This window comes from Poecilia mexicana, unplaced genomic scaffold (genome assembly GCF_051168715.1).
Source record: "Poecilia mexicana isolate PSO_F unplaced genomic scaffold, ASM5116871v1 scaffold_3, whole genome shotgun sequence".
Taxonomy (NCBI): Eukaryota; Metazoa; Chordata; class Actinopteri; order Cyprinodontiformes; family Poeciliidae; genus Poecilia; species Poecilia mexicana.
The window spans coordinates 25,216,192-25,230,353 of NW_028263372.1; the positions used below are offsets into that span (position 1 = coordinate 25,216,192).

The 14,162-nt window shown below is 37.9% G+C and overlaps 1 protein-coding gene and 2 non-coding genes across 3 annotated transcripts; all 3 read left to right on the forward strand.

The window, feature by feature from the left end:
• Positions 1-2,917: 2,917 nt before the first annotated feature.
• Positions 2,918-3,036, forward strand: LOC148160238 (5S ribosomal RNA). The gene has a single exon (XR_015762611.1). It is a non-coding gene; the product is annotated as a 5S ribosomal RNA (ribosomal RNA).
• A 427-nt stretch (positions 3,037-3,463) lies between these two features.
• On the forward strand, positions 3,464-3,582 carry LOC106910177 (5S ribosomal RNA). The gene has a single exon (XR_001416273.2). It is a non-coding gene; the product is annotated as a 5S ribosomal RNA (ribosomal RNA).
• A 3,304-nt stretch (positions 3,583-6,886) lies between these two features.
• Positions 6,887-8,619, forward strand: LOC148160239 (alpha- and beta-fibrinogenase OhS1-like). The gene is made up of 6 exons (XM_088004659.1): positions 6,887-6,926; positions 7,155-7,341; positions 7,424-7,609; positions 7,924-7,985; positions 8,087-8,211; positions 8,302-8,619. The coding sequence occupies exons 1-6, from the start codon at positions 6,887-6,889 to the stop codon at positions 8,449-8,451; spliced, it is 750 nt and encodes a 249-aa protein (XP_087860785.1). The 3' UTR covers positions 8,452-8,619.
• Positions 8,620-14,162: the final 5,543 nt, after the last annotated feature.

Here is a 14,162-nt window from a genome sequence, read left to right on the forward strand (position 1 = left end):
CTGAAGTTTGTGGAAGGAAATGTTTGACCCAAGTAAGAGAAAGTTATGTGTGATACTGACCAAATGTATGTAAACTTTTGAGTAGGAGGAAAGTTACAAAACAATTTCTAAAACCTGTTTTCGCCAAGTTTTTTCATTTAGCAAATAGAAATAACTTTAGTATTTCAAACTGACCTAAAACAAGAGAGATTTTGTCTGATTTAACTTCAGATGTGATAAAAAAAAAGTTATCTTTTTATCTGTTTTATGTAAATATCTGGTTCTAACTTTACGTGTTATGTTATTAAAAATTGAAAACCATTTCCTGCATATGAAAATGGTTTTCCACATGGGGGAAATAAGGTGAAAACCCCCTGTGTACAAATGTCATATGCAGGAAACCATTTCCACCATATGGAAATGTTAGTATGCATAATGTTGACAGCATAAGATGACACCTGTTAAAAAGATGTTTCTTTTAAAATGTTCTAAAGCAATGCAATGTGAAAGGGTGTGTTTAGGAATTAACACCCTTTCTGTGTTTTTTGCTAGGGCCCAAAATGTTTTCTTAAGCTATTATTAAAAATGAAGTAATATTTGTATTGCAAAATTTTTATTTTTGATACATGTTTGGATTTCCTCTGAATGTTCACAATAAATGTTTACACAAAAACAATGATGCAATTTGTTTCCAGTGCTTTATTTAAATTATGAACTGTATTTGCAGGACTTTTTAGTAATTTGATTTTTCCACAGCTGTGAAATGTGATTTAACTGTTGTGCATGTTGACTTTTGCATTTTGCTAAATCAATCCAACGCATCAGGACTTCAACAGAGAAATGTTGTCATAGGAACATTTATTTCCCTGCTTCATTTCTAATACATTAGACAAATGCAAAATTACAGCATTAGAAAGATGTCTACGTTGCAATACTAAATAGATTTCCTTGTGAAAAACCAAAAGAAGAAACAGTCTAGTTATGACAGTAAACAATGCAAGTAAAAACATCCACCCCAGAAGCATGTTATTGGGTTTCAAACTAAGCAAAAAAAATTGAAAGGCAAAAAATAAAAAAACTCCTTATTTTCAAGTTTAACAGTTAGAATGCATGGTAATGTCTGGTAATAAACAACCAGCTTAGTTTAAGACTTGGAACCCTAACATGGCAGGCTCTTTCCAGTCAATACTCACAGTAATGCTCTAATGGTTTCTCTCAGTAGCATGTACAGTTTCACAGAACCGTATGGATGTGATGGCGTCATCAGGCCAGACTCTGCCATTAAAACATTGCAAATGTCATTTACAGCTGAATCACATGGTATGGTCTGCTGAAAGGTGCATGCATCTCTACACAGTTGAACATGCTCAACTTGAATAGGAGTGAGGAAGTCTGTGGTACTGTACAGTTCAGGTAGAGCATACATCACATTGGGCCGACCGCTGGGAACTTTCAAGTTTTTGGATGGCCTGATGAGGTGTGCGTTCCATACTTGTGTTGTGTCATCCAACTGTAACAGATAAAACAGAAAAATTGAGTACACTTTTGTTAACCTGGGAAAAAAGTATTAGGCATAGTCATTGTCGTTAATTGTCAGTCCTTATCTGGTGTACTTTTTTTATGTAGCATTCACAGCAATGAAGTCATCAAAGAGGAAGAGTGGAGGAAGATTATTGCATTTCGGAGGTTAATTTAATTGTAATTAGAGCAATTTTTTGATGGTGTAGAATCACAATCTCTCAATGAGACACACTACCCTGTCTGCAAAATTTATGTAATTTCAGACTTGCCGTTTAGAACCGTCATTCATGCAGTTATAGAAAACATTTTTTGTGACATTTCTTAGACAAATTGATTTTTAAAATTACTTTGGTATCTTATAATTTGACTTTTGATGCAGTTAGAAACTTGATGCCCATTCAGACGCTAACTACCGAGTTAAAAATAGTTCACTTTTGATTTTGGTTTAAAAAATAATAGGCAATTAAATTGTAACTTAATTTTAATACAGGTTTAAATGCAGCTGTCAAAATGTGAAATCTCACCGTTCTACCTGCTCTTTCGTGTTATGACATTAAGGTAGAAAAAGTGCATTTTCAGCACCACAGAAGTGTGAACAGCGACCACGAAAGAACAGCTAGAGAACCGCTGTCTTTCATTATATCATAATTTCCCACAAAAAAACACAGAGACGTCTGCTCCTCTTTGTAGAAAAAGATCACATCCATTTATGGGTGTGCGCTTGTTATGCATTATTTCCATTTTCAGTAGGTTGATGTGATGCACCTACGTCACAAAATTAAGTGTGCGCCTGACATTCAAGTGTTGTACGAACAGAACTAGACAGTGAATGAAACAAATAACCAGTGGCACCTTGACCACATACCATTAATGCTGATTTTAATGTTCTTGCCTTTCAGACTTCCTTCCTCACGTCATATCTTATTTATCATATTAAATTTGATTCAACTAACTCACCTGTATGAGTCCCATACAGCAAAACTGCTGAATGTTTTTGTCCAAAAATCCACCATCAAAGAATCCATTGTCTCTGATGTCAGCAAACAAGGACAGCCAGAACTCCATTCGCAGAAAGCGCCACCAATATACTGACACTTGTTAATACTGTCTGCTCCATTCGTAGGTTCCAGAACCTGCCTCAAAGTTTTGCGAGGGTTTGTCTAAAAATATAAAAAGATATATCAGAAGTAATTTCCAAAAATATTCACATGTTGTGTAGAATTTCTGCACCTATAGTTCCGTGTGTAGTAAGATGGAGCAGCTTAGCCCAAACTGTTTCATTTTACTAATTTAAACTGTCACATGTACCATTTAGCTTTGACCCTAAGATTATGTGATGAAGATGATCAAAAGAAAAACATAGCATTCTCTCGCTTCTTGGAGCCAGATAAAGAGTCTGTGTGGCTGTTGGTCCTTCGCTTACGGCCATACCACCCTGAACACGCCCGATCTCGTCTGATCTCGGAAGCTAAGCAGGGTCGGGCCTGGTCAGTACTTGGATGGGAGACCGCCTGGGAATACCAGGTGCTGTAAGCTTTTGCTGGATCTTTCATTTATCTTTTGTGAAAGACGACACTGAAGCAAAATGTGCCAGGAGGATGAGTAAATGTACAAGCTTTTGTTTCGTGCTGCTGAGCTAAAAAGTGCCAAAGTGCAGGTGGTTAGTGCCCCCTGGTGGTAACAAAAGCTTACAGCACCTGGTATTCCCAACTTTGAATGTTTGCAGACGGTTTTCTCCAATGTTTCAGTGAACAATTGTCGTCTAGTCAGCAGTTGTTTTCACAGAGGAAATTCCAATTTGAGGTTTGTAAATTTAGTGGAAGAGACGCCGAGACTGACAGCAGCGTAATGTTAGCTGGAGTGATGAAAAAATGCTGGTGACAATGAAAACAACCTTGAAACGAAATACGCGGCTCTCGCTTCTTGGTGCCAGATAAAAGGTCTGTGTGGCTGTTGGTCCTTCGCTTACGGCCATACCACCCTGAACACGCCCGATCTCGTCTGATCTCGGAAGCTAAGCAGGGTCGGGCCTGGTCAGTACTTGGATGGGAGACCGCCTGGGAATACCAGGTGCTGTAAGCTTTTGCTGGCTCTTTCATTAATTTATCTGTTGTGAAAGATGACACTGAAGCAAAATGTGCCAAGAGGATGAGTAAATGTACAAGTTTTTGTTTCGTGCTTCTGAACTAAAAAGTGCCAAAGTGCAGGTGGTTAGTGCCCCCTGGTGGTAACAAAACCTTGCAGCACCTTCCTTGTTTACTTTTTTCACATTGATTTAGATGTGAACTGTTTTGTATTTGATATTTTTTCCTTTTCTTTGACATGTGAATTTTATTATTTATTTCTCAGTTCCTGGTGACTCAGAGCCATCTGCACCTTCCCAGCCTGGATTGAGTAAATCGGTTGGCCTCGGTTCTGCTACAACTGGCAGTCAACACTGGCCCTCACCTGGGGCCAGACGACTATAGTTTTGCTGTAAACACCCTCCCTCATCTGCGAGGAGAAAAGTCCTGAGCCAAACGATGCGGCTGTTAATGTCAATTAAATATTTGGAAGTGAGGCCAACACAGACTGCATGGTTTTGTTCACTTCCACTGCTGCAGCAGCTAAAACCACAGACAGATCATGGTTAAATAACAATGCACAAAATTGATGTTATTGTTACACGCACCAGGACTGGTGTCAGTGTTACAGATGCTGATTTTCCTGTAAACAGGATAGAACAAGTAGGAGTGATGAGGCAGAACCAAATCTGAGCTTCACAAATCCTCCTGGAATCTCTTCTGATTTATTACACATTTCCACCATATCTGATCTTTCTTCAAAATAATCATTGTGTCCATGTTATTTTTGTTGCCATTCTAGACAATATACCTATGTCACACACGTAAGTCTCAGAATAACCCCCATTTGTTACCCCATATGCTACTGCATAAACAATATACAATGTGTTTGTATTTGTTTTCTGTACACTAATATTTCATCAGTGCTCAACGGGAATTCACTTAATTTGTTTGTTTTGCAGTGATTTGTGCAAAAGTATTTCCCCACCTGCATACAAATGAGATGTTTGTTAGCAGTTGCCCAGTGAGTGTCCACTGCCTGCGCTGACTTGAACAGTTATTCATACTGGATAGAGGATCCACAAGTTTTAATTTATAAGTAAGAATAGAAATACTTCATGATAAAATTATTCAAATAAATTTATATCTTTATGTACATTGATATGGGATTAATATTTGCTTTGAGATCTGTTTTATGGCATCTTGAAATCTACTTTGATAGAGATCTTAATGGGTGTCTTACAGAATCCGATAGTCTTTGGCAAAGATTTGTAGTACTTTAAGTTTATAGCATTGTTTATTTCCTGGTTCGGTAAAAGGATCCTAAAAAGCCACGTTCACAGAAACATCTGCCTCTCCCAGCTGCCGGCTTCCCTTCTTGAGAAAAAATATACAAGTTGGCATATTTTCCCGTCTTGTTTTACAAACTGTATGTGTCATTAGCAGGTGAAGTTATATTGTTGGCTTTACCATGGGATAAACGCAAAACGTATCCCCTAAATTGTTTATTGCAGAGATAGATCATATTTTATTTACCTCTGAATGAACTGGACTGGTTCTAAACAGGAATAGTTTATTTTGTGACAAACTCCATTAAGGTGCCGAGCCCTTTATATTCAAACATGTTAAACCTGCAGCCGTGTGCTTGTGAGCAGATAAAACAGAGTAAAAACAAAGAGTCCTTTTGTCCATAACAGAGTGTAACTTCTTGTAACATTTCTTGTCTATAAAAATCACTTCTAAAAATGCTATGTAGTTGCATTTTACAAAGTACATAGTTTCTTTTACAAAGAACATTTAGTTACATTAGACTTTTTGTTTTTCATATTGTGGCATCAGGGTTATTTAACTTTTTTTTTTTTTTTATATATTAATGCATGTCCTTAACTTAAACTTTGTTAGCATATTAGCTCCACTTTACACCAAACTAACTTTAAGCCACATAAAACAGATGGTTTTTTTATTAGCAGATGAATATATAATCACGTCTCTAATTAGTCAAATCTCAGACTGTTACTCGTCGGTTCGTCTCGTTACCCATATAAAAAACCCATATAAACACAAGGAAATGACTTTTGGATAGCTGCCCACAAAACAATGTATTTTGTCCTGGTTTGCAGACGGCAAACTGAAGCCATTTATAAATATATTTACAAGCTGCCTGTTATGTAAGCTAAAAACATGAAGTAATACAGCAGCCTAATGAAAGCCGGGTATAAAATAAATAAAACTTAACGTAACAGGTAGGACGTATTTATAGGAAATCTGCTGAGTAAGCAGTTTGTGACGAGGTATTGATATGCGCATTACGACAAGGTAGGACGGATTTATGGGTAGCACAGATAAACAGAACACCAGCAGACAAGTTGAAGGGTAAAAAAGGTACAAAAATTTCCAATTCTATATGTTTCCTTGCAGCTATGAAGTATATTTTACCACACACACCAACACACACACCATACTACACACATGCACACGTGCACAAACACAAGCCCACTTTCTTGCTACTCTATTTTCTTCAATAGGAAACTGTGAGAAAGCAGGGGTTCATACAAGTTCTGACAGGAACCTTTTCTGTTCCCGTGGGTAAACTCCCCCCACACTGAGTGGACACACAGCAGAAGTGGGGGGGAACATAAACGGGTCAATGTGACCCATTACAGAATATGTGTCTCAATTTCAATTATAAAAATCACCCATTAAAAAATAAAATAAAATGCAAAATGTAATATTTTTTTTAATAAAAGATCAATTTCAAGGATAATTATTGTTTGTTTGTGTCTAGGTTTTGAGTAAATGAGTAAATTATCATAATTAATCATTTATTTGTGAGAAATAAAAAAAACATAACTGGACAAATATTGATTGAAATGATTAGTATTGGAGTTAATAATCAGATAAAATGTTTTTGAAGATTTTTTTTTTGTTTCTGGCACTATTTCATGATTAAACACTTGAGGGTCAAATTGACCCAGGATCATTATTGTCTTACCTGAGAAACAAACATAACAGGAGGGTTAAGCTATTATAAGGGGGAATGTTTAGTTATTAGTGACATAATCTGTCAATGGAAGAAGAATTTTTTCCAAGTTTCTTTAAAACGATGAGTTCCTCTGTGTGCAGATGACAGCACAGATCAGTATCTGTCCTGTGATTGGACAGATCAGTGTCTGTCCTGTGATTGGACAGATCAGTGTCTGTCCTGTGATTGGACAGATCAGTGTCTGTCCTGTGATTGGTGGCTTTCTTTCCAGCAGGAAGTTGTGAACAGAGTTTAAAAGCTGCTGCAGGACTGCAGATATTCACAGGAAGCTGGACCAGCAATGGCTCTGCTGAAGGTTCTGCTGCTGCTGCTGGGGCTGGGTGAGTCGGAAACACTGGGGACACTGGGGACACTGGAGACACGTCCACTGGTTCCAGGGAGGCTGCTGCTCTCTGTGACTCTCAAACTTCCCTCTGATTCTGTTTCAGACTGAAACTTCTTTGCATATAAACTGTGATGCTTTTCAATCTAACTGTTTATCCTCTTTCTGTTCCTGCAGCCATGTTTGCACCTGATTTCTGAGTAAAGTCCTCCTTTCTCTTCTTCAGGTGTTTCAGTGAACTCAGGTGTTTCTCTGCAGAAGAGAATCATTGGAGGTCAAAACTGTGATGACAGGGAGCATCTTCATCATGTTCGACTGGAGAGCAGCAATGGTACTCATAAGATCCGCTGTGGAGGATCTCTGGTCCATTCTCAGTGGATCATGACTTCAGCTCACTGCTGGAAGCCAGGATGGTAGGAAAGAGACTTGAAGACAGTTTTATCTACGGATTATCAGATTTTCTGTCTGTTCATTATATTTTAACCTTTTCTGCAGGACTATGGCAGCAGTGTTAAAAGTTCATCCACGGACTGCTGTGCAGCAAAGACCGGCAATCCGACTACCTCCTGAGATTTATACTGACCACGGCCGGCACCATGACATCATGATGCTGAAGCTTGAGACACCAGTAACAGGTGTTCCAGTTGCTCCGCTACCAGACTGCAACAATCGTCTTAAAGTGTAAGTCTTTCTCTGATCAAAACATGACTTCAGGTTTTCTGTCTCCACTCCTCCAGTCCTGCTGCCTCTGCTTCAGCACACCTGAGTCAGGTAATCAGGGCATCAGCAGAACCAGAACCTGTTTAGCTCAGGTGTGTTGGACCAGAGACACATGTAAAGGATGCAGGACACCATCACTGAGGACTGGAGGTGGACACTCCTGTGTCAGTGGATGAAGTCCTTCATGGATTCATTTTATGTTCTTTCATTGTTCTTCATAACAATTAATTTTCTACATTGTTATATTTTTACATTTTACTCTTATTGTGTTTTAGAGGCGATGTTGTTCAGCTGGCAGGAGAGGGAGGAACAACACCCAGCCCCAATAATAAGCGATGTGAGAGAAATATTGAAGTTATGAGAATAAAATCTTTGTTTCTGTCTTTACAGAGAAGGTCGAGTGAAGAACATGTTTATGATTCTCATGTTTCTCTACAGTGAGAAATGCTCCTATTCCATCACATCTTCAGTGTGTCGACATGAAAGTGCTTCAGGTTTCAGACATCCTGCCCGGTGTTGGGTATTTATTATATGCTGCAAGACCGTCCAAGGATATGTGTCATGTAAATTTGTTTCTTCAATATCTCTCTGCAGCGATTAGAAAACTTTTCTGTTTTACAACATAAATACATTGATATAAATTTTTTCTACAGGGCGACTCTGGTGGAGCAGCGATGCACAACGGCACGATTTATGGATTGATTTGTACTGGTGGAGCAAACTATGCATGTTGGAGACGTGTTGCATTAATGGATGTGTGTGAATACTTGGGGTGGATAAAACAAAAAACTGGACCTGAATAAAACAAACTATCATGAAATAAAATTATCATCAAATTTCCTCTTGCATATAATTTTATAATTGTATCTTCATCAGTTTGATCCACATGTTTGTAGACATAGAATAAATTCATTGTTTTGTTTTCTTTCTTACCTGATCTTCACCTCCCTAATGGAGTTTTCTCTTCACCTCAGAAATTAAAAATAAATCAATAAATGCACGAAAAATAAACATTTTCTGGCTGATTATTTATTTTACATGAGAAATGTAAAATAAATAAATAAGTCTTGTTGGAGTTTAAAGTTCTCTAGAACTAAATCAGGAAGAGTAACTCCAGAGTTGCAGAGATTAGATGCTGCATGTTCATTGCTATGGAGAGCCATTTCAGCCAAAATTAATTAAATAAATAAATGGGTGAAATAAATAAAAAATGAGTAAAATAAATCAAAAAAATGAAGAAAATGAGTGAAATAATACAAAATTTGTTAAATAAATAATTTAGCTTTTTCATTAAACCAATTTTTCATTTATTTATTTTTCATATTTTCAATTTCTCAATTTCTCTTTTTCATTTATCTATTTTTCATTCATCCCTTATCCATTTACCCATTTTTCATTAACCTATTTTTCATTTAACCACTTTTCAATTTCCCTTTTTCATTAAGCCAATTTTTTCATTTATTTATTTTTCAGATTATCTATTTCTCAATTTCTCTTTTATCTATTTTTCATTTGTCCATTTTTCATTTATCCCTTTATCTATTTACCCATTTTTCATTAATCTATTTTTTAATTTAACCACTTTTCAATTTCCTTTTTCCATTAACCCAATTTTCTATGTCAGGGTGGTATGGCCGTAAACAAAGAACTAACAGTGACACAAACACTTTATCTGTCATGTAGCAGTGCTAGAAAATCTCTGCATTAATGAGCTTGATGGCTTTCTATAAACTTGGATGCTTCGAACACATTTGGTGTGGGATTTATTGTTAGGAAACTGTGAACTTTTTTTAATTTTTGAAGACAGTTTGCTCATATTTAACTACAGTTAAAAATAGAGAAAAGCCCAGATGCTACATTGTGAAAAACAAAAATGTAACTAAAATGTCCTTCGTAAAAGAAACTGAATCTTGTGATTTAATAGACAAGAAATGTCACAAGAAATTCATGAGGAACACTCTGTTATCGACAGTAGGACTCTGTCTTTTCTCTGTTTTATCTGCTCACATGCACACAGCTGCACCTTCACACAGGGCCGTGCATAGACCTTTGGAGGGGCAGGGGCTCAAAGTTAAAGAGGGGGCACATTGAACAAGATCTTAAAACATCGTACAACAACATAACCTATATTAGTCAAGAATCTAATATTTAATCGGATCATACTGTATCATTGTCATCATGTGGGACAAAGCAAAGCAAATGTAGTCTATGTTTCCCTGATAGACTCAATGTTGCTGTTTCTGCTGCTGACATCCTGGAGGGCTGAGCTGATCTGAGACTGTAGCTGTTAAACAGACCAGAGGAGAGAAGGATACTAGTTATGAAGTTATGAAATAAGCAAATTTTCTGCTATTTTACTAAATAAACCCTAATAATGTCTGACTATAGCAACTTGGCTGCAGGCTGCTTTAAACATCAAAAAGGCTCAGTGGTTAACTCTACATCATTTTTGAATGTTAGCTCTTCTGAGATCTAGAATTATAAGGTTCAGATATCAAGATGAGGAAATCTCAGTAGTTGGTGGTAGGGGCCATTCAGGGCCGCTATAACTACTTGAATTGTAACACAGACCATAAATCTAAAACTTTAACATTCATTCATTAAGAATTACAGAGCTATTAAATTTTATTCAATAAATTCAGCAAAGAAAAACTGAAACTAATAATAATAAAAATATTAGGATTTAATTAGGATGTTTACTTTGTAAAATGCAAAGAATCATTTTGATAGTTTTATTGTTGTGTTACCATGGCTACAATAGGGTGTAATCTTTGTGATTGAGCTGGGTTTGTTGACAAATACATGAGAGCAAATAATAACCAATAAACAGTGATTGATTTTAAATTTGGCCAATCAATCTGAGCTCTAAATCTATATTTAAACAGTTAGTGATGCTGACGTTCTTAACATTCATCAGAGAGCCTAAATCATGAATCTGTCTAAGTCCCATATAACCTTGGACCGGCTCTTAATATACCTGGAATCTCCCGGTGGCCCCTATGCCAGTCTGCCGATGCTTTTGGGACATCTTGATTTATTTAATTGTGGGGTGTTTGGCTTCACACTGCAGCTCAAATTATTGCTACAATATTGTTGTGGCCATTTATGTTAAATTTTGTGAATTGTAATTTCTACTAATTTCGTTTTCTTCTTTGGGCAGATAGAATATATTTAAGTTAGTTTAGAACCAAAATCTGTGATTAGTTTTTTTAAATAATTGTAATTGTTTAGATTACTTTGGTAAACTGTTAGACCCTCTCATTAATTTGAGTAATTAAGAACACAGTGGGTGCTTGGTGCAGGTTCATTGTTTGGGCAAATATCCGATGTGATGACAGGAGATTTTGTAAAATGACTTCTTTGACCACTTTTTGAACTTGAAATGTCAGATTAAGTTAACTTTTGTTTTCAACTAAGTTGTAAGAATTTTTTTGTAATTACTTGTCTATTTTTACAAGAAATAAAGAATATATTTTTTCAAACAATCAAGAATCAAACCACCTGTTACCACCCATAGACTTTGTTGGAAATGTTTGGTTTTGGAACCGGCATTTCAGCCATCAGATTTCAACCACAAATCAAGATTGATTCAAAGACACAGTTTCAACGGTTTGATTGGATGGTTTTTGATGGTTGATCCACCGTCTTTTGTCGACTTCAACCAAAAATCAACATCCAAGAACAGTTTGTGATCCCCTTTGTTGGCTTATATCTAAGCTACACCATGAAGAAAGCATTTTCTAGTGTAACACATACTCTAATCTTTGCTTTGAGGGGCTTTCCTAACATGTGATTTCATTCAGGTTAGCTTTGCAGCTAGCTAAATGAGAAAGAAGAAAAACAGAATTTATTTTCAATAGAGGTCAGCATAGAAGCTAACATGGAGGCTAGCTGTCCCACACTTTGAAAACCTCTGTAGAGGGTCATTTCCACAGCACATCAATAAACAAAATGATTCTAGTTTCAGTAGCAAAGGCATATGCGAATTCTTGTAGATTAGACAAACAGTTTTTTCTGAGAAAACCACCTCCCCATCAACCTGAAAACAAGAACGGGTTTCTCCTTCTTCAGAAAATCAGTTTTATTTAATAAATTATACAATCAAATTCTCCCTTGAGTAAAACTCTTTGCAAGCTTGTGCACGGCAAAAAGAGAACATTTACCAATTATCTCTATTTTCAAGTGCAAATCTCTCAGTTCACTTTAGATAAGGTACAACTAACTTGCAAGTAACTTTAATTAATAATATCTAAAGCAGGAGATGCTTATTTTGAGTCAATTCCAGAATATTAACTCAAAACAAGAAAAAGTTCTTGTTTCATTTGCTTATTATTCAAGTTATAAGACGGGGAAATGTTTTGTGAAAAAATCTGTCAATGCAACAAGAACTTTTTAAAGTTTCTTTACAATGATGAGATGTTAAAGTTCCTCTGTATGCAGATGACAGCACAGATCGGTGTCTGTCCTGTGATTGGACAGATCAGTGTCTGTCCTGTGATTGGACAGATCAGTGTCTGTCCTGTGATTGGTGGCTTTCTTTCCAGCAGGAAGTTGTGAACAGAGTTTAAAAGCTGCTGCAGGACTGCAGATATTCACAGAGAGCTGGACCAGCAATGGCTCTGCTGAAGGTTCTGCTGCTGCTGGGGCTGGGTGAGTCAGAAACACTGGAGACACTGGGGACACTGGAGACACGTCCACTGGTTCCAGGGAGGCTGCTGCTCTCTGTGACTCTCAAACTTAACTCTGATTCTGTTTCAGACTGAAACTTCTTTGCATATAAACTGTGATGCTTTTTAATCTTTAACTGTTTATCCTCTTTCTGTTCCTGCAGCCATGTTTGCACCTGATTTCTGAGTAAAGTCCTCCTTTCTCTTCTTCACGTGTTTCAGCATTCCCTGATGTTAATGAAGTCTCAGATACACCTAGGATAAACTCGGGTATACAGCCATTCTACAAATTACTCAGTTGCTTTTTATAAATTATTTCATATGAATGTATTGTTTAAGTAATTTTTTTCTACTGCAGGGGAAGTTGTGTCAATAAAGTGTAACAGACTAAATTTCAAAATGTTGGAAATGTGACCAGCAGGTGGAGATCTTTTCTAAAAGTCACAAGATGACGCCTCATTTACCCATCACTAAGAGCAACACTGCAGAAACGCACAATAAGTGTAGCACCCAAAAACCAACCATGATCTCAGCCACGGATAGCAAAACTGCCACTTACGATCACAGACGAGTCGACCAAACCCACAAGCCGACATGTAGCCGCCAACCGTAGCAACAGTGGGAGAAACAAAGACACACGCACCTTGCAGCAACCTGCCCAACTATATAGGCATCGGCCCCGCCCACCAATCAACGTTGCGCTTCTAGTTGCACCTGGCGCACAGAGCAGGGGAGGGTGGTGTAGCCCTCTGTAGTGGGCGGGCTACACCATCCCACCACAGAAAAACATGGTTTTTTAATGAAAATTTATGAAAAAACAAATAACAACAACAAAAAAACCGTCCACAAGCATCCTCATTCCAAACACGTTCCCTTAAATTTTCACTTTATGGTAGATGTTCACATTATTTATTGACTGTATCTAAGAATATCAAATATATTGTATTTTAAAATAACTGAAGATATGATATAATACAATATATAATATGCAATGACAAATCTTATTGTATAGACTAGGTCATCAAATCATTCTGTCAACTATGTTGCCTGGAGGGATGTTTAATGTCCAGCACGTGTCAATATTCAGTAAAACAGTATCAATACAGTTTTGCTATGGGGTGAAACTCTACATGACGCCTCATCTACCCATCACTAGCCAGCAAAGCAACACTGCAGAAACGCACGACAGGAGACTTTGCCAGACGTTCCCAGGAGACCCTCAAAACACGTTTGGGCCTGCCCAAACATGGTCAGTGGACAGCTCCGTCCCTCTCTTTACCCGAGTGAAGAGGGCTACAGTCAGCTCGGCTACAGTCAGCTTCTGTAGCCGAGAGTCGGACCGCAGATCCGACGACAATGTTGATCATCGCACTGCGACCAAGTGCACATATGGACACCCTTATGCCTGAACATGGTGTTCATTAAGGTCAATCCGTGACGAGCACAGAAGTCCAACAACAGAACACCACTCAAGTTCAGATTGGGGGGGCATTCCTCCCAACCACACCCCTACAGGTCTCACTGTCATTGCCCATGTGAGTGTTGAAGTCCCCCAGCAGAACAAGGGAGTCCCCAGGATGGGCACCCTCCAGTACCCCTCCAAGGTCTCCAAGAAGGGTGGGTAATCTGAACTGCTGTTTGGCCCGAAAGCACAAACAATAATCAGAACCCGTCCATCCACCCATAGGCGGAGGGAGGCTACCCTCTCATTCACTGGGGTAAACCCCAACGTACAGGCACCAAGAGCAACAAGTATGCCCACTCCTGCCCGGCGCCTCTCACCTTGGGCAACTCCAGAATGGAAGTACGTCCAGCCCCTCTCAAGGAGACTGGTTCCGGAACCAGAG

Excerpts from the sequence above, each read along its gene's own strand:
- LOC148160239 (XM_088004659.1), top strand. The coding sequence starts at position 6,887 with ATGGCTCTGCTGAAGGTTCTGCTGCTGCTGCTGGGGCTGG. Across the intron at positions 7,610-7,923 it reads TGCAACAATCGTCTTAAAGT|AGGCGATGTTGTTCAGCTGG; the intron begins GTAAGTCTTTCT and ends ATTGTGTTTTAG. Across the intron at positions 8,212-8,301 it reads CGTCCAAGGATATGTGTCAT|GGCGACTCTGGTGGAGCAGC; the intron begins GTAAATTTGTTT and ends TTTTTTCTACAG.